General features: G+C 43.4%; 1 protein-coding gene and 1 long non-coding RNA gene across 2 annotated transcripts; one reads left to right on the forward strand and one right to left on the reverse strand.

Moving 5' to 3' along the window:
* Window positions 1-5864: 5864 nt before the first annotated feature.
* slc2a1b (solute carrier family 2 member 1b) lies at window positions 5865-25365 on the reverse strand. Its single transcript, XM_079157160.1, has 10 exons — window positions 24979-25365; window positions 15562-15657; window positions 11834-11994; window positions 10962-11202; window positions 10689-10851; window positions 10270-10457; window positions 10005-10109; window positions 9197-9298; window positions 8903-9106; window positions 5865-8591 (listed from the first exon to the last, which is right to left on the reverse strand). The coding sequence occupies exons 1-10, from the start codon at window positions 24991-24993 to the stop codon at window positions 8391-8393; spliced, it is 1476 nt and encodes a 491-aa protein (XP_079013286.1). The 5' UTR covers window positions 24994-25365; the 3' UTR covers window positions 5865-8390.
* Window positions 13168-14841, forward strand: LOC306694357. The gene is made up of 5 exons (XR_013767042.1): window positions 13168-13306; window positions 13572-13598; window positions 13693-13846; window positions 14133-14193; window positions 14789-14841. It is a non-coding gene; the product is annotated as an uncharacterized lncRNA (long non-coding RNA).
* Window positions 25366-26058: the final 693 nt, after the last annotated feature.

Consider the following 26058-nt stretch of genomic DNA (forward strand, 5'->3'; position numbering starts at 1 on the left):
TTTGCCTAATATGTAGCTTGACAGAGTTCTCATGTGTGCCCTGGTGTTCTCATGTTTCCTTACCTCCTCATCCCTCACTCCCAAACCTGGTTTTTTCATGTTTCCTTACCTCCTCATCCCGCACTCCCGTAACTGTCCGTGGATCTGTTCCCGTTGTTTTAAGTTATTAGCATGACTGCATCCAGCTAGCCAAACCTGTCTGGTACAGCTAGTAGAGAAGCTTCATGTACTGCTTCCTTTTCCCGCTAGTCTGCTGTCTGATTGTGAGGTCAGGCTTATCTGGGGTCAGCTCTTTGGCCTGTAGTTTCTCCTAAAACTTCTCCTCTCAAACGGGTCTTGGGGGAGTAGCGCTCGCGCTCGCCTGTCGAGACTTCTCCTGACGAGAACGCGCAGCTTGGGGCCAAATCATTTTGGCTCCACTCTGAATCTATTTGAGGACGCTGATTGGGTAAATTGTATGTCACTCATTTCTATCTTTAATCAGCAATTGGCTAAACTGCTTCATAGACCCGCCTCGGTGGGGCCAGCCCCACTAGCTGCGCGTTTTGAGCCGTGCACACAAGCGGAGATGATGAGCAGACAGGCTGCATACAAAATCCCCTTCAAAATAAAAACACAGGATTTTCTTTTCTTCTTTTTTTTTGGGGCTCAAGGTGGGGTCAGGCCCCATGGCCCCCTATTGACCAGCCGCCACTGGAAACAATGTTCACAGGGTAGGCATTGCACGTAGAAATGTGTTCTCAATTATATGTTATCTATTTGTATTGTCATATGCAAGCTTTATAGAGTTAATTCAGATACTGTGTGATGGACAAAGAGAACAGCCAATAAGAGGTGCTGAAGGTGACGTGTCAATAAAGTTTTACTTTGAAAAAAGAGTTCCACTGAACAGAAGTGATTCCCCACGTTGTTTTATTCCTCCGTAATTACATTCGGGTTAGCACTGGGTATACACGCCAGCATCGCTGTACAATCTACATCTGCTAACAGGTTATGGGCCCAGAGTTATCCAGAGCTACCCAGGGTCACCCAGAGAAAATTATCCAGCGAAGTACCACCGAGAGAAAAGTCGCAACGTACCGCGTGTCCAGTGAGAGTTCGCATACTATGCTAGCACCATGAGTAGGCGAAATTATGAACTGTGGGAGACGAAATTTTTGGGCCATCTTCGGTTGCAAGGGCTAAAGGATACTATTTTAAATGAGCCCACCGAGGATGAAGAACCGGCAGCCTACGAGACGAAAAATGCCAAAGCATACGCAGAGCTAATCCAGTTTCTGGATGATAAAAGTTTGTCGCTAGTAATGAGAGAAGCGGCAGACGATGGGCGGAAAGTACTGACGATTCTGAGAGACTATTATGCTGGCAAAGGGAAGCCACACGTAATTAGTGTGTATACAGAACTGACTTTGCTTCAAAAGTCGAGCAGTGAGAGTGTGACGGAGTATGTTATACGCGCAGAGACCGCCATCACAGCATTGAGAAACGCAGGTGAGACATTGAGTGACGGGCTGTTAGTAGCAATGATTTTGAAGGGACTGCCAGAATCATTTAAGAAGAGGGAGATTGGGAGCTTGTATGTCATATGTGATGAATATTTTCTTGTTGATACAACGCCAAAGTTTATGGGCTGTTAAGTCCCATTAATACCAATATATATATATACATAATCAATCAAGTTGTTGTCTTGTAATAGCTTTGCTTAGTTACACTGACATTCCGTGACTGTTCTTCCTTTTTGTGGGGTTCACCAGAGCTTTGTGTACATTATAGCCCAAACCTGAATGCTCTGCTATACCAAATTGTGAGAAAACAGAAAATCCAGAAAAAAGTATTTCCTATATTTTAAATACAAAATACATGTATTTTGTTACATTTTCTGGCACCAGTATTTTGTATTTTGTTGTAATACATTTATTTGGGGGTATTTTGTATTTTGTATCAAAATACATTTTGATGTATTTTTGCCCATCTCTGCGTGTGGTTGGAGGGAGGTATGACACTTTGCTCAATCCAATAGATGTCAGCAAACTAGCTCACTTCCTATTGGTCAATCCTTCAACACACTCTTAATGATCATCCTCTGAAAGATTTCTGTTGAAGCGCTGCGTAAAGTTCTTCCAAACGTTTCTCAAAAACCTTTTTTCACTTCAGCTTTGACAAACTGTCTTTATGGAAAATCTATGAAACAATATACAGGCATGAGCCTTGTATGTTGTCATTATTTATATGATGTATAGTGTATCTAATATGGATAGCTTTCCAGAGGGCTGACAATGTTTCGTGAATACAAGATATTGAGTCACTATTTTGGTTTATGTACACTCTTCAAATACACTTTAAATTCAACGTGTTTGTTCTCACTGTGAAATAAAAGACACTGTTCCCTCCACTGTGTTAATACATCATACAATCCTCTCCTGTGCACTTTCATTAAATGCCAGGAGAATTGAGAATGCTATTACAGGTTTAGATCCAGTGTGAACCAGAGAGCAGTGACTTTATATTAGGCTCAAGAGAGGGATTTGTGCACACACAGAACGGCCGAGGGCAGAACCGAGAGCCAGAAAAACATCACAGCAAAGAGGCGCATCATTAATGCAATTTGTAAATCCTCTTCATAATGTGTAGCATGGTCAAAACCTGCATATACCGAAGATAATTAGAAGGGGGCTAAGTATTAGAGTTTGGCATTGTGCCAAAAGTGTCCTCGTTGGAAGAGCTGAAATATCCAACAAAGTAACTCACTATTTTCAGTTCACATATAAGGTAACAGACTTTTTTTTATTTATTATGATTATGATATGTCATATTATGATAAGTTAATACAAAATCTTGAATCCTTAAAGATTTGAACAGGTTTCCAACTTGGACATCACATTGCACCTCAATCCTAATAAAGCTACTGTCACAGAGCTGTACAATCTAATTTCACCTGTTACACCTGCTCCCTCTGCCATCTTTCTCCCTCTCAATCGTGTACCCACATGTATTCCTCCAGGGAAGGTTTGCTGGTTCACATTCACTCAACCTCTTTGCATGTCCTGTCTCCCTTGAAACCACCGCTCTATTAGCATTCACTGCAGAGCAGCTTCCCCAGAGCATACAGGGGTCAAACATCCTGCTCAAAGCCAAATCGATAGAAAGAGGTTGTCGTTCACTTTCTAGGTTTAGCATGTGATCCCATGCTGCTCACAGACAAGTTTCTGCACACTTTAGATCAGCTCCACCCACCCATAGAGGCTCCTGTCTCCTCCCATATGGTCTGAGATCAGAGATGCAGCTCCACAGCGACATCCCCTCTCATCACGAGTGTTAGCATGTGTCTTTTATCTGATTGCCCTGTGATACTCTGGCTAGCACCCATACGTCACATCTCATCTAATTTTCATCATCAGTTCTATCTTTCTCATCCCCAGACGAGAGTTTGCCTCACAGCTGAGCTGGCTTGTGGGTGTTGTGGGTTTCATAAGCGGAACGGAAACTGAATGTATAAGATGTCAGCTGCAGCTGCTATGTGGTACTGATTCACATCCTCGTTACATAAATGAATCCACGTCTCAGTTGTTTCAAAGCTTGCCGATTGTTTTCAAAGTGTATCGTCGTTGTTACCTGGATTCACCTGATCAGTGTGAGTGACGGAGATAAGAATCCCCGACATCCGTTCCTATCAATGCACTCACAGTGAGGATAGGTTTTACAGCACATAAGCATGGGATTAGGGAACAAGGAAGACAAACGAACACGCAAAGTGGTCATAATAATTACACATGCATGAATCCGAGGTAATCTGCAGAAATTGTGGGTGTTGGCTATTTAATAGGAGTCGGCTGACCTTGTGTGCTCTCTTCCCCTCCGAGGATTATCCTCCCCTCCCTCCTCGCTGAAATCAATAATGGCAGGACACGCAACAACATCAAAGATATATTTAACAGCAAACATGCTTTTGAACTGGTTGATCCTGGGGGGGGGGGGGGGGGGGGTTTAATGTATATTAACAGGGGAGGGGGATATGGAAGCTGGGCCCTGTTAAAGGCATCTGTGGTTTGTTCCACCCTGGAGGTTCAGGCTGTCTGGCTCCAAACGCTCCTGTGCCAGGGCACTGATCAAACAAATGTAAATGCTTGGATTTGCCTGGGCCTCTCCTGTATCTCATTAGTCGGGATATTGCTCTGGGCAACCGAGAGAATTGTTTTCGAATTCACGGGAACAAACCAGGACTTCAAAATGTGTTTTGGCTGTTTGCTCTCTGCTGTAAAAGTGTTTCATTTTTTTTTTTTTGTAAACAGTTTAAAGCCTAAAGGTCACAGATGATGGATATATCATTACACTCTAGTGTTTGCCGCTGTGGTGGTGTGGCTCCAGGTCTTCCATGCAGGTCGACAAACTCATTTTCTTTTCATAGACTTATCCTGTACAGATGTGATTAAATAAATCCTAAGATGTAACGTTACTCCTTTTTAACGCCTAGCTGGCACATTAAACCATCCGGTGTCATAACTGCTGTGTGATGAGTTAAAGGTATAACATGGAGTCACATTGTTGGTTGCTGTTTGTAAATGTAGCACTCAAAATTCCTCCTTATGAGGGAACGAGAAAGGGAGAGAGAGAGAGAGAGAGAGAGAGGGCGCAGCGGCCAGAGAGTGAATGCAGGAGTGACCGTCGATATAGAACAAAACCCTGAATCAGGAAAATAAAACGATGTTTTCTGAATGTTTCCTCCTCACAAACCTGCAGAGGGACGAACAGGGGAAACACGTCCAAACAGAAGCACATACAAGAACACACAGCGATGTAACGACACCTTCTCCGCCGCCTTGTATCAGAAGCTAAAGGGCGCCACTTACCTTGAGCCTCTGGACTTCAAGGGGGCGTGACATGGGGCCGGTGTTTGACCTGGGAATGAGAGCGGGCTGCACACTCTGCTTATTGGTCGGCGGTTAAACCCCCATGTGGGGTCCAGAATGGGACATATTGTAGGCCTATTTGTAGCCACAGAGGGAAATTGTAGATCTAGGATCAGATTCTTGAGTAGACATCTTCAAAGACTTCTTTGAAGCCAGAGAATCACATCTGCTCACTCAAGATAGTGAAAAAAAAAAGAAGAATCACAATTAATTTGTCTTGTTGGCTTGTGGCACTGAGAAATCCAAACAGTAACATGTCCACTCACCCTCATGCCACTAACTTACTTTTTCTTCCATTTCTATGTTCAGTTTCAGTCACAAGGTTAGTGTTTAGGGAGATGACGCTTTTGTATATTGAAGTTTAATTTGCAAATACTTTTTTGCAAGGGAGGGAGTTTTTTGGCACCTGTGACGTTGCATCCTTAATTTGGTAAAAGGGTTTTGCCAGCCAGTATATGCAATATGTTCTTCCTGTGTGTTATTTAGCAAGGTCAATATGTTTTTGTGACGGTTTTTATGGTATTTTGTGCTCAGCTGTGTCTTTTAGAGTGCAATTTAGTTAATATTCACTTTAGCTTGTGCTGTTTTTATTATCCAAAACATGTGTCCTCCTGTCTGTCTGGTCGGCCCACTTACTGGCTTTGTCAAGCTTTCATCCACATCTCTCGTCTTCTTCAGCTAATGAGGGTAATAATGACAACTTAATACAGTATTCGACCAAAAATCATCACGCCTGAGACAAATTCTATTAGCTCAATGAAGACCGTGAGATGCAATGAACTTCCAAATCTGACATCTCGTGCAGTTTAGTTGAAGCTGCTATAATCAACATGTCTACATCTTTAATATTTGTCATTACTTTGTGCTAATAAGTGGCTAAAATGAATCAGTTGTTGCGTTGTTGCAGTTAATTCCAACAAAAGAGAAAAATTGACCCCCAAAAACTCAAAATCTGTCTGCATGATTTCTTTTATTCAGCATTAAACCACTTACACAAGACTGTATAACCATTCAGGACATCATCCATCTCAATTCATATTTCCAATACCCCAAAACCATACACACAGATCTTTTACTATTACAAACATTAGAATATGCTCTGTGCACTAAAATGAAACACAATCTAAACTAAAATGATTATGCTATTATTAGGCCACAACATGTCTTCAGGTATAAAATCAAAAGGGAACAGTAGTAAGTATGGAAGCCAAAAGCATAGAGAGGTACAGCTCTACAGTACTGATCATTCATTTATCTATTAAACAACACTTCTTAAAGTTAAATATTTGATACAGCTGGAGTGGGTGAGTCTGTAGTGTGTTTCATATTTACATCATGTTGCGTGTTTAGACCACCAACCAGGAGATTTCAAAGGCTAAATTTAAAATCAAATGCCCGAGCAGAATTGTGAATATACTGTATGTACATAAAATCATAAGATAACAATAAGATTTGATATTTGCTGCGTTGGGAAGGACAACATTTGGTGCCATTTCACGTTTTTTTTGCTGGTGAAGATGTGACAAAGGCACAGGAAGTGGATGTTACAGTGCTTTCCAGGGAGGGTGAGGTGGCCCATCAGATGACGAAATATGGAAACGCTATATACAATAATTAACAACCAATTATGGAATGATTCAAATGGATTTCGGACTAGCGTATTGAATTTGGAGCAAAGTCCTCATTAGACTGAATTCGAGACCGTAAAAGATATGAACAAATGACACCACTTCACACATTTCCATTTCAAAAACATCAAGGAGTCAAGTCTCTCTTCAGTAATACAAGATTCCACACTGCGAGTAAAAAAACAAAAGGAAAAACGACAAAGAAACATAAAATAAAGTGCTGCTAAAAAGATAACTTTCCTCAAACAATGCATTGAAAGAAAAGAAAGGCTCAACTAGTGATACAGCAGTCATTGACTATACAGGGCAGCGCACTACCCGAAGAGAGAGCTGACAATACTGCAGAATTCAAGGCCCAAAACAAGCCTTGCAGCAAAGCAGTATGTGTCCACCTCCTTTGACACATAAAGGAACGACGGGGGTTTGACCCAAGACGGGGTGACAATCACTCTCAGGATAAGGAAGACCTTCCAAAATGCAGACATTCACTTTGGTCCCCATTTATTTCTTATTTCTTAAGATTTCTTTTCTGAAGATGCTTCGTAGTTGTCACAGAGGAACAGTGTGCAGCACCGCAGCTCCCGTTTGAGGGGAAAAAGATTCAGCTCTCAAGCCAATTCACCAGACTTCGGGAGCTCTACAGGTAATCTCGGCTCAGAAATAGTTCAAAGTGAAGATCGTCCGCTGACGGAAGCGTTCGGTCCAGATCAGGCCGACCTGACCTTAAACGGCTCCGCAGTGAGAAGGCTGTAAAACGCTGCTAAGGCTGAAGGCAGAGAAGGCTCTATTGTTTCAGAAGGGAACTTAATCCCACAAATGTTGCGGCTCTGTAAGGCAGATTTAGTTTTGGTCTTGTGGCTGCTGATTGTGAATGAGTACTTATCTCTTGTGATGGTAAAATGGATGGATGATTTAATTCTTCTCCTCCACTGCCAAGTTTAGCGCTGTGGTACGGATCTGTGCAGATTCTGTTCCTCTTGTCAATATCAATTTCATCAATTGTACTGCTAAAGAGGGAGTGAAAACACACGAATGGTGGATACATTTGATATATTACTGTCTTCTTGGACATAAATCTAAGACACTTTCCCTGAGGAAAGTCTTTTGTCTAACAATAATTAAAAAAAAAGGAGTAAAATATTGTCCAGCAAGAGTAAATAAGTAATAACATTGTATAATGTGTGGCGCGCTAATTTCATTAAGGAGATTAAAATCCTCACAGCAGTGCACTGATATATCACAGTCCCTTAAAAAGGTACAAATAAGTTATTCCACATCAGTGGCGCATTGGGACCTTTTTTTAAGGGCAGTGCCCCATCTGGTGGGGAGCGACGTCGCGGAGCTGTGCTACAGTCAACAGTGATACGGCATTACAGTATGTTTGATAAAAACAGTGAACGGATCTCTACAGCAGCGGGGCTCTTGAACCAGATGGGAACAAACAGATTTCATGGTAACAGGCTACAAAGAACAGAGCATAAGCACATATCAGTTATATATATAAAGTGAAAACAAAAAGATTTAGAAACAAAAAGGTAGTTTGATTGATGACACTTCTTTTCCTTCTTTAAAATATCTTTAAAATATTAAAAAAACCTTCCCTATCTATCCTCCACTCCCCTCTCCACACCAGGCGACATAGTGCCCATTCTGTTTTTGTTTCTTTGTGCGACACGAGAGGGACAGCAGAGGACGTCATGTAGGAGAATCACACGGGGCTGTTCGTTTTGGTAAAAATGCCCGAAATGTGGTGACAGTGTGAAAATGATTCTACCAGTGGATGTGTCTACTTCTAGTTAGTAGACCCTTCTCATAACCTCCTCGGTCTGAGGAAGAGTCTGTCTGTCGACGTCACTCAGAGCTGAGAATCGGCTCCCAGGCTGTTGAGCTCCTCCGGCGAGTGCTTTTCGGCTCCGCCGCCGGCCGACTGGCGGAAGCCGGCCGAGATCTCGTCAAACGTCCGGCCCTTGGTCTCCGGCACTTTGAAGAAGGTGAAGACGAAGAAGATGAGCAGCAGCACGGTGAAGATGATGAACACGTAGGGGCCGCAAATCTCCTGTGAAGAGAGATAAGGGGAGAAGAGCGGAGTCCAAACAAGGTTCAGAAAATGTGAGGAAGGAGCAAGGATATATAAATATTTCTTTCATTTAAATGAGTGACGAATGATTATTAATTGTTTAAATTGATTCTTTCAAGGCCATTCCTCTGAAAATCGATTTATAAATTCACCTGAACTTGGGAATTTTGTCTCATTTCTGTATACTTAGTACCAAATGACGGAGCGCTTTCCAGGAAACTTTGTTAAGAATGAAATAGTTACCTCACAAACACAAACACTATCCCCAAATGTTTTCTTTTTCTCCTCACCTCTACATACTGGAAGGTCATTCCCACTATGAAGTTAGCGGTCCAGTTGGAGAAACCAGCCACGGCAAAGGCTGAGGGCCGGGGTCCCTGAGAGAACAGCTCTGCCACGATGAACCAGGGGATGGGGCCCGGGCCGATCTCAAAGAATGCGACGAAGGAGAAGATGGCCACGATGCTCAAATAGGACATCCATTTGAGCTGATCCTACAAGAGCAGAGGACAAGAGGGAGGTCAGATGCTGCCATTTTTGTCGGTGGGAATCTTGACCGCCACATTGTCTGAAGAGAAACCTACCAACAGAGCCAAGGCAATGGTCATTAAGACGGCAGAGCCGGCCATTCCCAGCAGCCCCACCAGGTGCAGAGACCTGCGTCCTGCACGCTCCACAATAAACAGCTACACGGAGAAAGAAACCAGAAGAGTCAGAGCGAGGTTAGTGCAGCGCGACAATGTGATGAACCTGATTTTAACCTATACGTAGTTCAACAAAGATTTTATATTTCCTGCTTGGGAAAAATACATTTCTGAAATGTGCAGCGCTAGAACACACCTCAGATATGTCCACATCAACAATAAGGGATCTTGAAATCTACTTTCATTTTGTGATATATATAAATATCTCTAAGGGCCAGTGTGTAGCATTAAGGGCGATCCATGAGCAGAAATATAATATAATAACAATAACCATGTTTTCATCAGTGTAGAATCCCCTGAAACTTAAAATCGTTGTGTTTTTGGGAGCTTAGAAGGAGCCCTTCATTACGACATAGGGAGCGGCTCCTCTTCATGGAGTCCACTGTGTTGCACCGCCGTGTTTCTACAGTAGCCCAGAACAGACAAACCAAACACTGGCTCGCCGTCGGACTTCTGCCGCTCCTAAAAGTCGTGTTATTGTTGTATAGGCGGTCTCTACGGGAGGCTAGGGTCAATGCGGTCTTAGAAGGGGAGGAGCAAGCGGAGAGGTATTCAGCTGGTTGCAATCTACAACCTCACCACTAGAGGAAATCCTACACACTGTCTCTTTAATGCTTTTGACACTTCTATTTATCTGTGCTGTAACGAGGGTTTCCCTTCGTAATCGGAGACCTTAAACTGTACTCACCGACACCACAGTGAAAGCTGTGTTAACTACACCGGCTCCAATGGTGGCATAGACGGGCTGCTCGACTCCGGCTTTCTCAAAGATACGAGTGGAGTAGTAGAATATCTAGCAAGTAAGACAAACAACAAAGAAATGAAACATGAGAGAGTCTCCTTTTATTTACAACAGTTGACATGTTCTGGATATCTTTAGCTCTGGTGTGAATGTGTGTGTGGGCAGTCCACAGAGTGAACAGAGGGACGGTGTCTGATGCGCGGACACTCACAGCGTTGATGCCAGACAGCTGCTGGGAGAGTTGCAGGACGACGGCAATCAGGAGGGGCTGGCGGTAGAGCGGCGAGCGGAAAAGCTCCAGGATGGTCACGTTCTTCTCCCTCATCATCTGCCGGCTCTCCTCCTTCATCTCCTGCATGTCGGAGCTCACGTCTGTGGTGCCTCTGAGCTTCTTCAACACTGGACCGTGAAAGAGGGAAAGCAGGTTGATAACTGTGATAACAGTGATAACACTTGTTGTTTTGTTTCCTTTTGATTACGTCTTTGTACATTTTAGAAGCCCATTGGAATCTGGGAAGATTGAAGAAAATTTGAGAGTTTTGTTAGATTTTAGGATAGAAATACCTCTGTTTCCATTTGTATGTGTGTGTGTGTGTGTGTGTATGTGTGTGTGTGTGTGTGTGAACTCACCAGACTTGGCCTTGTTCTCCTCGTTCTTGTTGATGAGCAGGAATCGGGGGCTCTTGGGGCAGAGAGGCAGCAGGATGCACTGTATCACAGCGGGGATGAAGGTGAAGCCCAAGAGGAGTGGCCACAAGCTGTCGTTGCCCATGATTGCCTCCATTCCAAACACCTGACATCAACAGAGACACGAGTAACGCACATGAACCACACGCACGGGCTCCTAGCAATGCACAGTAGGATGCTCGAAGGTCGTTTTAAAACGTTATAACGTTGACCGACCTGTGCAATGAGGATGCCGACGACGATGCCCAGCTGGTGGAAGGTGCCCAGGGCTCCACGTAGGGCTGTTGGGGAGACCTCGCCCACATACATGGGCACGAAGCCTGTGGAGAGGCCGGAGTAGAGGCCCACCACAAAGCGACCAGCGATCAGCATTTCCCAGGAGCTCGCCATCTTCGAAAAGCCCATCAGAATGGCTGCGATGAAGGCCAGGACGTTGGCCATGAGCATAGAGTTCCTCCTGTAGGCAACAGAGAACAAGACGCATTCAATACAATTCAAATCAGACAAATTACATTCGGTTCATGTGCTTTTATACCTTTCAGCACAATAAAGGTTGTAGGTGTTAACATACTTATTATATGTTTTTGATCATGTAAAGCTGGGATACTGTTCTGAGAGTTTTTCTTGTGATTGTCATGTTATTTCTGTCCTTTCTGTGTTCTGTTGGACACTAAGAACAATAATCAATATAGTAATGTCATTAAAGATGAATTAGTAAACCGTGTGCACTTTCATCATCAATCGACCCTGGTCCTACTCCTACACGTTTTTAGCATTTCTTCCACAGAAAGTGAAGTAATTATGTCTTTAAGACCATACAAACTAACAATCTGTGACATGACCTGACACTCCACACCCCACCCAAGAGCGTGATGGTTTAAAAACATAAATACATTTAGAGATAAGTGCCTGAAGTGCCCCATGGCCTCAGAAACCATTGACCTATAAAGTTTCAGTCTAACAATCAGAGCTGTATTGTTATTCATTGTATTTTCTGCATTTGTAACCAGCAAAGTCTGTTTCTTCTCGAAAAGCCCGAGGATGTCATGCTCTCACAACAGCAGCAGGGGTTTTGTTTTTCACCTCACCTTCCAAAGCGGTTGACAAAGAGCCCGACGGAGAAGGAGCCAAAGATGCCGCCAACAGAGAAGATGGCGACAGCGACGGACCAGATGGCCGTGAGGGAGCCTTTGGAGATGGGCTCCTGGTATCGCTCATACCACGTCTCATTGATGTACTTCTCAATAACCTGCCGCAAGAACAAACATGAAAAGAGCAATGTTTAAAAAAAGAAATAAAAGAAACATGTGAATATGTTCTGTCTTTCTCTTGGAGTGGACTAAATAGGATCACGTTTTATTCTACTGCATTATTACAAAGTGATGGTTGAGCTGTTGCTGTGTGACCAGCTGATGGCAGCACTGTATTACCATTTCAACAGCCGTGGTTGAGTGTCAAGCCCCCCCCCCCTCTCCTTTTTCCATCCGCATCACCCTTCACTATGTTGACAAACACGGTCCAGGCGAGCCAGCTGAGCTCGTGTCTCCTTATGTGTGGGACACTTCTCATGTGATCCAGAAAGGTCAGCACCCTGTCATCACTGCCCCCCCAGCCCCACTACACCTCTTGTAACCTCTAGCCCTGTCATGTGCCTCTGTGAAAAGGGTAATAAAAGCTCAGCAGTGTCCCTACCAACCATGTGAAGATAGCAGCGCTATCATTTCTTGAGAGCTTTCCTATGGTGGAGGGATATATATAGGAGGACACTCTGATGCTCTTGACACAAGGAGTGGGTCATTTCCACTATCAACTTTCACTCACAAGACCTTGCTCGGTGATATCACAAAGTACATCATCGAGCACCGCACTGTACCCATAACATACACCCTTTAAAACCGGCCTTATTATGAGGAGCTCATGCTAATCGCTGAGTTTTAAATCTGCAAGCCTATTACACTACTCTAGATTTCTGTCCATTTTTCTGCTGCTTAGTACTTTTCCACCGGTTTGCCAGGAAGGCTACTGAAAACAACTCGACCAGAATCCATGAACATATAATGCCTAGAAGAGGCACGTTTCATGGTTGAATCAAAGTAGATTTGTGGCTTTTCGACACTGATCAACAGGAAATCATCCTTGAATATATCAAGTGAAAAAGACCTCTACAAATATGGGCGTAACTGTGTGTCGCGGAAACATCGACTGTTATCATACCGTGCACATTTGCTTATCTACGGTATTTAAAAGAAATGACATAAGGGAGTGTGTGTGTGTGTGTGTGTGTGTGTGTGAGACTTAACGATAAAGACGGGTCTGGCTGTGCTGTCACACACCTACAGAATATGTTAATTGGAAATAATCATAGGACATTATTTCACAATGTTATTTTTCATTTCGTGGTTGAATATTAGTGATACCTTCACTAAGTTGAGTGGCTGATTTTGAAGAGTTATTATTTTGTTCTCTTTCCACGGTGCAGTTCAGATCAGCAGCTGGCTCTAACCACACAATGAAGCAGGCTGTCAGCATCATGTTGTTGAGCTGCTGAGCAAGACGTCAAGGTGAGCTCTGTATTCAGCGCACACAAGGTGAAAATAAACAGATTCATACAAGAGAAATTGCCTGTCTTAGAACAAGAAAGAGTTTTTCCTTTTTTTTAAACGTCCTTGAATTTGTAGTAGGTCCTAAAAATAGTCTATCCCACCGGAAGCCATGTTTTAGTAGCAGTGCTTTCGATATGTCCTGCTTCGGGGGGAGCAGCCTCACAGTTGGCATGAACGGCGATAAACAACAGAAAGAAAACATTCAGGAATAAACTTCTTTCAGGAAAAGAAAGGTGCAGAAGCTCTAACCGTAAGGATGTTTAAACTAAACCAATACAAACACAACACAGATGACCCTTTCGATAAAAGTTCCAAAGAAGGATATTGTTTGCTTTGTGGCACAGGCAGGCATGCAGCAGCAGCAGGAGGAAGAGGAGGAGGACCAGGAGCTGCAGCTCGGCCCTTGAAAGAGTGTATCTAATCAGGGCCGCTTGGACACAGTGCCCGACCTGCGTCACAGGCAGCATCACTGCAGCCTTTATCGCACACCGGAGCACAGTGAGCTCAAGTGCTGTTGCTATATAAAAGTTGCATTTGTGAAATTATAGCCTCTTAAGTGGTCATTAACTAATGGAGGATGAAGAGCATGTGTTGATTAACAGTTTTTTTCAGCGTGTGAAGTTGCTCAGACCTCTCAGTGTGTGTGTGTGTGTGTGTGTGAGAGAGAGAAAGACGGAGGCTGGGTGTTGGGAAAAGGGGATAAAGAGCCAAGAGGGCAGTCTGTTACACACTAGCCCAGTGTGTAACAGACCACATACCCCCCCCCCCCCCCCCCCCCTCTCAGTCTGCAGCCCCTCCTGAGCTGAGCTGCATGAAGCCGAACACGAGCTGTTTTCATGGTGGAGGTAAATCTGTGCGACACCAGGAAACTGCAAAATACCGGATCAAGTATTATGAAATATCAGTAAATCTTGATTACTTAACAGCTAGTGAGCTCAGGAGCCGCAGCGATTAGTCAACTAGTCTGATTATTTAGGTCAATTCTTTAAGAGAAACAAAGAGCTTCTCAAATGTGAGGATTTGTTGCTTTTCTCTGATTTAACTGTAAACTACAGTAAATATCTTACACTTTTGAACCGTTAGTCGGACGATTTGAAGACGTCTCTTTGCAGTATATTTAACTGGTTGGTCTAGAAAATAATTGAAATGATTTTTAGTGGCCTACTTAGCAGACTGAACTTTTTTTAACCCGTTTTAAAAAAAACACAAAGGCTTTCTAGTATTATGTTTCCTTACTTCTGTGTTTGCACAATCCATGAGTATTGCACAATTTCTTTGCCCAAATGTCTCAAGACCTGAAATCCACATGACATTTGCTGCCCGCGTCTGCTGCTCTTTGTGACTCAAGATGAAATGAAGAAGAGATCTAATCTTTAACCGAGACACATTTCCGTCTGTAATGTGTCAATAAGTGAATGTGTCCCGTCTCTCTTTTCACAGACGACTGATGAAAGCTTCTGTGATTTACAAAGCGACCTTCACGTCAAAGCCCGGGGCAGCTTTGACGGTGTGGTGACAGAGGACGAGCAGCGAGAACAGCCACGAGCAGCTGTGACCGTCCGCCTCCAGCACACAGAGGACTCTGCATATGCGAAGGGTAAACAAACAAGAAAAAAAAGGGCAAGCTGAGGTCCGACCTGCGACCTGTGGACAGACAGCTGCGTAGCCACAGGGTGTGTTCGGACCAACGCAAACTAACCAGACGGAGGTTGTTTGCGCGCGATGCAATATCGACATTCCCCAGGAAATGAGTGCCTTTGGCGTACGTGCCTGCTAATAAAACCTCCTGTAGACTTAGTGATTCGGTGACTGTCTACAATCTTTCATTTGATCTCCTCTTGAGTTTCCTTGTCTAGCTTTTCCCCAGCCTGTTGCTGGTCAGCAGAGGTCCATTTTTGGGCATGGACACACTCTTTTACACGGGAATCACTCAGAGTCTGTTTAAGAAAGATGTCCTTGGGCCACATCGGCCCGAATGTGGCTATTATTATCTCACCCCTTAACCCAAACCCTTTCTATTTTTTTTGTCCTGTTTTCCAGCTCAACAAGTGAGTGAACATCCAGCACTGGGGCTGGTTTGGAAGGGGAAATTAATTAGTATGAATTATATCGTATACATTTAGTGTGAACCCTGTAATATTGGTGAGCTAAAACACACAACGTAAAATCTTTTTGGAGATAAACTAAACTAAACATTCAGACATTTAACTCACCTTTTGAGGGGCATTGATGACTCCGGTGTTGTAGCCGAACTGCAGGGAGCCGATAACAGCTGATCCGACACTCAACATCAACGTGAACGTTACTTGCTGCAAAGACAACGGAGAGAAGAGGAAGTATTGTCAGCGAAGAGACCAGTTTGACCAGTTTACCCAATGCAAAAAGGAGCTTCAGTGCAAATAGTATGACGAACATTTATACCATCTTTCTGGATAATATGTTTATCGAACTAGAAACTCTCACTTACACAAGTTGATGCCAGTTTTTCTGGGACAAGCTGTTTTTACTTGCGGTTGTGCTTCGGCCGCCCTGGAATCGACTGAATAAAATGTTCAGGTTGGTCAGCCGCTAACTTTATCCTCACCGCGTATTCATAACAAGCACAATGAACGCACACATCTACATATCCGGAGATATCTTGGGAGATGTTTGGTATCATCTTTAAAAAGATGCTTTCATAAAAGATGCTTTAAAAAGATGCTTTATGACACCTACAGCGATCTGACGAACAGATGGAGAAATCTATGTTGACATCCAACAACGCCTGTTCCCTGTTTACCGAGTTGTCGACTTATTTTTCAAAAAAAGAAAGAACTGCGGTGAGGTCTGAGGAGGCTCTTTCCAGGTATGACTGAAGGAAGCTGCTTCTTGGAACGTGTCCAGGTTCGACCCAGGTCTGCATGTTATCGTCAGTGTTCCTGTGATTACAGAGTTCACTTGCTGCTTGATCTCAGTCGAGCCCAGCGGATTAGTAGAGATTTTCCTCATACCAAAAAGTTAATAAACCAGAGTGGAGGATGTCGCTGTCTATTTTCTTCTCTCAGACAGACAAAAAAAAAAAAAACAGCCTCAAGCTGCAATTTGCCTTTTTGTTGTTCACTCAAATCTGCTACCACGTGTACATCGACTAACTTCTCAGTGTTGGAAAACAACCCGAAGACACTGGCAAGGATTACGCACGCACGTCATGTTATTAAATTGAGAGCGGCATGAACAGCAGTTCACTCTTTCCATCTTTCATACCTCACCATCTGTCACCGCGTCTGGATGATTAACGTTTACACTTGTGATTCACACCAAGCCTCGTTCCACAGCGATTCACACCGGATAGGTTCCTTATCTTATGGCAACAGAAGACCTGCCCTTCAGTTCCTTTATCATAATGCAGACAATACGAGCAAAATGAAACATCTTCCTCTGAAACACTGTCGGGACACAAATCAGACCTGCACACGTTGCCCTGAAGACCAGCGTGAGAACGGACACAAGCCAAGGACACCTGCAGACCCACCAAGACGTTAAACAAAAGACCTGCAATGGCCAGTGTGGATTCTGGTGACGTGTCTTTGAGCAAGGCACGTATCAATCTATCTCTGCGTGTTGTCGGTGCACGAAACTTAAATTCTCCTGTTTTTGTAAATACTACTATTTGTGGGCCACTGGGGGCAGCAGAAACAAGCATGCCAGCCAGCTGATGATAAAGTGGAGGAGGTTGGCAACAGCTCAGCTGCACTTAAGGTGGACGAGCTAATGTTTTCATTCGTAGCATGCTATCGTTTAATATTGCTGACAGCAAGGTTAAACGGTTCGTTATCAACACCTGTACTGCCATCTATGCTCTGTTTGTATCAGGAAATCGCAAAGTTCAATGTTAGCCACAGCATCATTTTATTTGTTACAGTCAGTGAAGAACATCTGATGAAAATACAACATGTTTTGAAAGTCACTGTTAGTATTAAGTTCTGTTATTGGTACTCAGTATCGGCAAGTACCCAAATGTACAGTAAGTACTTGGTCTGAAAGGTGATATTGGTGCATCCCTAGATTTGGCGAGTTTAACTTTAAGCCAATCTCGGGACCCGTCGGCTATAAGCGGCGGATAAGCCTCCGGGGGGGGGGGGGGGGGGGGGGCTATATTTCTGGGATTCTGGAGCAGCCAGCGGATATCCGGTCCAATACTTCCAATTTTATTATTTCACATTCAACTAATTAAAAACAACATAAGTGTTGATTTGGAGTCGTGTTTCTGGACAAGGTAGGAAATGTGAGTTCAATATTTACTCTCTTTTAGCTCTATTTTTGGTCTCCACCAACTCCTGAGAGAAACATTTCTCTCTTTAGGTGCAAAATGCTCCACTGTGTTCACTAGCTGGTGCTGAGGCGGAAGTTTCTGGAGGAATCGTAAGGCCGCTGCCATGTTTACTTCTTACTGCGCAGGCGCATCAAAAGGTAACTCGATCCGGTCCAAATCCAAAACAGTATTTAATTAAACGACAACAACTGTAAACTGATGATGACAATTACAATCTAAAATACACTATCGATAGTATGCTTCTCGAGAGCAGAGACCATGTGCAAACTCCACTCACAGGTCCGACCTAGCCGGGTTGCTGAAAAACGGAACTCTGCCGTGATCTCCAGAAACTCCCTAAAACATTGTTCTTTATACTCCTGAAAGTCGGGAAGTGTCAAAGCTGTCCCAAAACGTTGGAAACAGATGTCCAGGCCAATCAGTGATTGGCTGTAGTCGCTTTGTTCCCTCCTTGTATCGATCCGTCATCGCTCCGCTTTCTGGCAGGACTCCTGATAAGCCCTCGTGGTCATCTTGACCAGTTCCTCTGCGACCACTTTGATGTCTCTGGCCCTCGACCTATTCCCTTATATGGTCGTGAAGAGCCTGTCCCCTGCATTCCTCACTCATCCTTATCTTCGCTGCACTCACTGCCTCATGGCTCAGAAGCCCCTAACTATTGACTATACTTTGGTTCAATACTTCCAATGATTATGTTTAAGACTCCTACAAGTAAACTTATTGCAAACATATAATATCTTCTACAAGTAAACATCCTGTAAACCTATAATACATTCCATAAGTAAATACATTGTGACTCTTAACATAATTTACATTCTTATCATTGTGAAACTTTTATTCACCACTAGGGGTGTTATTAATTCTACTAAATAATGCTTCTAATACTGCAATTCTTCACACTGGTCACTAACTTCCTCTGTCTGCTGGTTGTTGTCGGGCAGAAAAGGTAAGAGTGGATTGGATTCCTTCCTTAAGACTATGAGAAAAGCTTGAGGCTAAATTGCTGGTTGAATCTTCATTTAAGCTCCCACAGAAAAAGATAAACACAAGAACCGACTCCCCCGCCATGTTTAATAAAAAAGAATAATCCTTAGAAATTATTGTGCATGCTCCTCTGCAATACCACCAGAGTGCATGATCCAGACACTTTCTTTTTGTGGGAACCAGAATTCCTCCCCTGCATAATAAAGAGGACAAACTTCTGTGTGTTTTTGGAGGCAGTCACTCCAGCATTCAGCAGTCCTGGCTTAACACACTTAAAGACCCACCTACATCTCTGCACCAATAGGAACTCTTGTTATGAGGTCATCAAGTCCACGACAGGACCGCTCAGTATGTAAACACAAACCCACACACACCCTTCTCAGCTCCGAGGGCTGGTCTTTTAAAGGAGAGCAAGCATGTCATGTTGTTCTGCAAAGCCACTGCTGGTTTGAAGCGAGCAAGAAACGGCACACAGTTTCAGTAAACAACTACCAGCTGCTTTGATTTAACTATATACAGAGTAATCCTTTCTTTCCCCAACTGGTAAAAAAAGAGAATAGCTGTGAATAGTTGCAAAAACTACATTGATGTCAAAAGTGGGATGTGTTCCAGTGAAATCCTCTGTGACATCTTTACCTTTAACCTAGATACTAGCAGAGCTCCCTGAGCCTGACTTCAGTCCAAACACACTGATTACTGCATCGAGTCCAATGAGTGTCAGTACAAGTCTACTAATCACAGTGTTTTGGGACTTTCTTCAGCCGAAGCTCCCCGGCTCCCCTGTTACCTGTCAACAAAGAAGGTGAATTTGATACTGTCCCTTGTCTCCAGAAAGCAGAAGCAGCAGCATTACACAGGACTTCCTCACCGGAGAAACAATGAAGTCACACCCAAAACAAATAGTTCATGATCATAACTTGGAAGCCGACACCGGTGACCGGTCCTTTCCTTGTTCCTCAGCTCTCTGCCTTTAGTTACCTCTCAGGCATTCGGCCCACTCGGCTGCAGCTTTTTGTTTTGTTGACATTTCTAAATAGAGTTTTTGTCTTTGTTTACGGCTAAGCTAACCATAAGGGCCCGGTATTAAACTGCACACCACGCTAATCTACAACAAACTTAAAGCTGATTAGAGGAGCAGGAATTCACTTTGCTAGAAGGATAGTATTATGATGCAAAAAAGGAAAAATAACTATTACTAACCAAACATTTCTCAACATGAGGGATAATTATAAATAACATCTAATTATCTATTAAGCATGTTAACTGTTTAAACAACATAACTACTTCTCAGTGACAGCTGAAGGAGTAGCTTGAAGAAGGAGTAGTTAATGCCTTCAGGTTCAGAGAGATTTACGGATATTAAAGGTTTTGGGTTCATAAAAATGTCAGTAACGACAGAAAGGAATTTAGCCTGAACAGGTCTCAGCGACCTTCAAATTGAAGATGTAAAAAACAAAAAAAAACGACATGAACTGTCAAAAGGCTGCTTCACTACAGACAAACCCACCAGCGTTTGGTTGACGGTTCATTTCTCACCACAGTTTCAAACTTCAGTATCAGCACCTGGTATGTTGAGAGTGTAATAAGGGTAATTACATCTAACCGCTCCCTGGAGCATCCATGCAAACGTGCCCTCTTTCTATGTAAAAAGTAAAACACGGTGTGTGTGTGTGTGTGTGTGTGTGTGTAGGTAGCGAGGACCTTTCTGTCTGGTCATTGTTGCTTTCTACAACACTGTTGATAGCATCGTTGGTTGCTTAGCACCACAGACGCTCTGCTCTTATTGGGTAAACACTGACAGCGAGTTATCTCCTGCTAAGTAAACACTTGGTTATTAAATGGGACTTTTAGTGAAATACATCTACTCATGCTTGAACACACAGAGGAAATCCAAAGAGCTGCGAACAACACTGAGTTGTTAACTGAAGCGGTTAACCTACATAGAAATGTCCACGACAATAATCATTAGGTATGAACAGCTACTATAACAGAGGTTACAGCATTAGTAGTTCTCTAAAATGTGGGTGGATATCTGGTAGTGCTGGAAGAATTATTGAGATCTCTAAATACGTCAACATATTACTTAATAAAGTTAAGTTTTATGTACAAATACTTAACTCAAGTCCTCAAAATTGTAATGGTGTTTTTTTCAATAACGTAAAAGCTGAATCTGAAAAGTTACTAGCAAATATCCCTGTGAGATAAATAAAACGTAAAAGAGTAGAAGTATAGAGTCACATAAAATAGAAAAACCTAGTGAAGTCCAAGTACTTCAAAACTGTACTTCAGTGCAGTACTTGACCCCTGACCCCTGACAGCGGACACTGCCTCAGGTTAAATTTCACTTCCAGTATGCAAAACATTCCGGTTGTGCCTCTTCATTCTCAGACATATTGTCCAAGTAGTAAAATCAATGTGACGGCTAACAAAGGGGGAATATTAAAGTCAACACTCTGAAGGCAACTCCTAACGTCAACACTAAACCACAAAGTCAGCAGAAGAGAAACAAATAAAATAAAGTCCGTAAATAGTTAACAAATTCTGCTTAACTGTACGTCAGTGTAACTTAGTTTGTGACTCATCATATCCAGACTCAACGACAGCTTCCTCTAAATCGGGTCATTGTTTAATTCTAAAAACAAACAGAGAAGCAGGCTGTAATTTGACTCAGACTACTTCCTGGTTATTGGGGACGGCCTACGTTGCTGCTGGCACCTCCCTCTAAATGTCACCTCTACATCTCAGCTTACAGCTGTGGGGAATCCAATATGTCCTCACCTCCTCTCAGCTCAGTTCAGCTTTAAAGCTTAAAGCCTCCTCACGCTGGGGACAGCCCCCAAATATCTTGGTGTTTGTTTTAATGTTGAGGTTGATTTCTAATAATGTAGAAGGGATCGGCATATTTTCATATTTGCTTATTTGCCTTTGAAGACTCCCATAAACAAATATATGCAAAGCGACACACAGTTGAATGTATACCATGTAAATTGTCTGAGTTTCCTGGAACTCCCGGTTATTATTATACTTTATTCAAACATTGTAGAAGACAAACTTATCTTCTGCATGCCAGTAAAACTGCTGAAAAGGTAGTTTTACAGGTCAAAAAAGTCAATTTCCCACGTAGTAAATCCTACAAACCGTCACACTATTTTCAGATGCTGTAACTATTCCGCTCAGGTCAGATTATGCAGCAACAGACTAAGAAAAAGTCAAGACAGTTCAAACTGACTCTGCAGCGCAAGAGTTCAGAGGTCAAACACATCAGTTAAGGCCCCCTGGTTCAAAAGGGTTCTGATTGATAACGGCGAGCTAATTTCAACTGAATCGTGAGAAAGTCAAAAGGGGCCCAGAGGGGACACAGCGTGGCCCCGCATGAACCGCTTCATCCGACCATCTCGTCCCTGTGAACAGAGAGATCAGTGTCGTGTGCACAGTCCTCCTCCAGCTTCTCAGAAAAGCGAATCAAACGAGCACTCTCGCTTGCTTGTTCATCTCAATTAAAAACCCTCCCAGATCTCTTGAGCCCCACTTTTGCAGCGAAGCCTCATTAAGGCCCATTAGAACATGGCTGACCGTTACACTGTGAGACACACTGAAGGGGCCGGTCATGCAGATGAAAGTAAACCTACTGGACTGTCTGAAGGGAGGCAGGAGTTGGCAGATGGCTGAGAGGCAGCGGATGGAGAGGAGTTAAGCCCGTGCAATTACGTCTGGACAATGGAGGAGGCTTGTTGGCTCCGGACTCCCAATCAAAATACCTGTGCCGTCAAGTCTGTCAGGAATAAAATGCTGAGTGGCTGTTTTTACTCAAAACAGAGCAGGTCAACGGTCTGCTTGACCTCAATTACTATTTATCATTGTTTGTTGGGGGACAACAACAGCACTGAGGTGAGCTTCTCAGACCCAAACAAAGCTTCCTGTTGATGAGAGTGAAGCTCTCGTATGGCCAACAATGTGAAGTCATTAACACGCCGTGTTTGTGATGGAAATAACCGCATTGTAATTTAAATACAGCTGCACTGAAAGAAATTAAGGAAACATGTAATTCAGTTACAGTTGGACGTTAGGTGGCGATAATTTGCATCTCCCTGAATCAAACGCACAGTCAGTAAACGTGGGCCGAGCCTAATACGTGAGACACCTGACTGAATCACTGGTGGCCTGGGTGGGTTTTACACTCTGGGTCTGTGCCACATAGCTGGGAGTGAAACTGTAGTTCTAACACTTCTGTGTTCTACCACTTGGTGAAGTTTCCACCTACTGGACTGCACAAAAATAGGCCCAACACTAAGCACAAGCCAGGTATGAAAATCCTGACCACGAGATGTTGAATAACCCCCGAGCTTAACTTCTGTTTAACTACGGCCACGAGAAAACAAAAGAATCAGCTCAACACTGCTGGAGGCAACGCAACACAAAGGAGGGAGTGAAGCCAACAGCCTGGGATGGGACGGGACGAGGCTTTAACACCCCAGCAATGGGCGAAGCGCTTCCCTCTGTCGAGTCGCACTCCCTCTGGAAATCTGCTGTGTCGGTGTCACAGTGGAAACTGGGAACACGGAGAACTGTTCCCATCACATCCACAACAAACCCCCGTCCAGCTGACGACCCCCCGAGAGCACAGTCTAGTGGTGACAGCTGAGGAAACATTCTCTAACCTCCGGGTCGCACCGGGCTGCCTGGTGCTGCTCCACTGGGTTTAACATGTTGTATATCCATGACCAAATAGAAGGGGAAAGTCAGTGGCGTACGTGCTTCACTATGCAGCGTGTCTGTGTGTGTGTGTGTGTGTGTGTGTGTGTGTGTGTGTGTGTGTGTGTGTAACAGTAACCACAAGCCACACCAGAATGGCGACAGCATTAACAAGCACCAGATAGGTCCTGTTTACTTTCTTTAAATCTATAACCGAGATGAGGTTTGAAAGAGGTTGTTTGGATCAGATTACTGGAGAAACATTACAAATGTTCAGACACACTCTTCTCGGTCGGCATCGAGTTTAGAGGCGCAACGGACAAATGGATTAGATGCGACGAAAAGTCGTCCATCACAAGTTCTCAGAGGCTAAGACGATGCTTTCCACTGTCTGGTTGTGTCCCAAACCAAAAGCAGGGGATTCAAATAATCAATAGATTAGAGACAGAAAACTATTTCAAAAACAGAACAATTATTTAAGCAACGTATTTGTCTTAGTCAGTGGCGGGTTGTTAGCAAGTGATTTTAATCCAGTACAATTTAGCAGTACTTGCACATTGAGTATTTCCACGTTGTACTTCTAACTATAACACTACATTTCAGAGGGTACACTTGTCCTTTTTCCTGACAACTATAGTTGCTTCGAAGATCAAGATTTTACATAAAAAACATACATTTATAAAATATGATGCATTGCTACTGAATAATCTGCCAACAGTATATTGGGTAATCAAAATCACCTCCAACAACTTCAACAATAATAAGCATATTAGAGCTGAAACAATAAGTCAATTAATCGATTAGTTGATGGAGATAAAAGCAAAGCAGAAATGCCAAACATTAGAGGATTCCAGCTTAAATAATTAGGAGCCCTGCAACAGGGACTATCCTGCTGCATAAAGAGTACTTTAAGTGGATTTCGCTAATACTTCTGTACTTTATAATGGAGTTCTGCTACTTGAACTTGTACTTCCTCTTGGTCTGAAACAAACACTGCTGTATACGGCTCTTATAAAAGACTCGTGTGTATAAATAGCTTCTATCAGACTTTAGTCACGCAGCTTTTCTACAGGAACAGAAACGCATGAAATACAGTCTGCAGTGACATAATGCTGCATCACAAACACGCAGGGCTCGAGACATGACAAAGCACTATATACCCCCCACTCACCATGAAGCAGAGGAAATAGTTAGTCAGAAAGCTCTGAGATTATTACACATATAATACAGGAACATAATAAATAATGTACTACTAGGTTACTACTAGTCGCTACATAATAAATAATGTAGCGACTTCAGGTTACTATTAAGTGCAGACACGTACTGGACTATTACAGTGTATCATAAGTGATATAGAAGTGACTAAAGCGTACTTTTAACTACTGCTAACACGTACGGAAGGGTAATAACACCGCAATAAACAACGTGCGCACTAGCGGCATCATGGCTCTCCATCATGGCACATGTGGAAGTGTATCATGGGTAAGAAATACAAATACTGTGTACTGACTGCACCGGTCCTCAGTGACAGCGTGGGGCTGAAAAAATAAACGCATGCAACCCAACAGGCTTGACAGGATTTAAACACCTGTTTCAGTAAAAGGTAGGGAGGAACAAAAAGAGTCACACAGTGAATAACTACCTTCCCGGAGTCCATGGCTGCGATGTGAGCGACACACTCTTCTTCTTCTTCTTCTTTTGTGAGAGTTGAGGACGATGGAAGAACTTCTTCGGAGGTCTCCAGGTGGTTGTTGCTCAGAAGTCGGTCATCTTGGAGGAATTTTGCTCCGTTGAAATGACTTTAAACTTCAGTCGAGTGTTTTTTCTTTTAAGAAAGAGAAACGCTTCGAGTCTTTTGTCTATATAAGCCCGGCAGCTTGAGTTGTGTGTGTTTCTCTCTCTCTCTCTCTCTCTCTCCCGCGTCGTTTTAGCTCACAGCTTCAGCTCACGGCTTCAGGGATGTGTAAAGTCTCTTACAGGATGTTCGGGTTTGGGCTGCCGGAGTAATACCGGGGCCAGGTGGCCGTGATTCATACATTATATAGCTGACGCAATTCTTTGAACGGGGAGTGTCCGTACTCGAAGCCCATACTCCTATGGGGGAGCACAAAGGCTCTTACATCAGAACACACACACACACAGAGGAGGAGGAGGAGGAGAGAGGGGGGAGGAGAAGGGAGGAGGAGTCCGGGTTATCATGCCTGCTAGCTGTGGTGGAAGTATTCAGATCCTTTACTAATAAAACCATTGGCTACGAAGCGAGGACCATTTGGTCCTCCAGCGAGACAGTTTAGCGAAGAGTGTTGTAGAATGCAATTTTCAGAAACTAATATAATGAATGCTACACACACGTTATATATCAGATTAAACAACAACATCTGGGCAACACTACCATGTAAGTCATTTCTTACACACTCCAAACAGAATTATACACAACTAATACAAGCAACTAGAAGATGTACCACAATATCACGTATTTGTCGCCATGACTCTGCAAACTACCACTCCTGAGAAAGCTACGAACAAAACGGCTAACACGGACCACCAATACATAGCAGCACCTCACCTTTACGCTGAATCATGAAAAGACCGGCATAGTTCCCCGTTTGACGGCTAAACACTGTTGCTACGTATATCCTGTCTGTTTCTCATCTGTTTCCTGGTGAAAGGGGGGGTCAACCTAATTTGTGGGACCCCGGGGTAAAGGCTTAGACTTTTGGCG

This window comes from Pholis gunnellus (assembly GCF_910591455.1).
Source record: "Pholis gunnellus genome assembly, chromosome: 3".
Taxonomy (NCBI): Eukaryota; Metazoa; Chordata; class Actinopteri; order Perciformes; family Pholidae; genus Pholis; species Pholis gunnellus.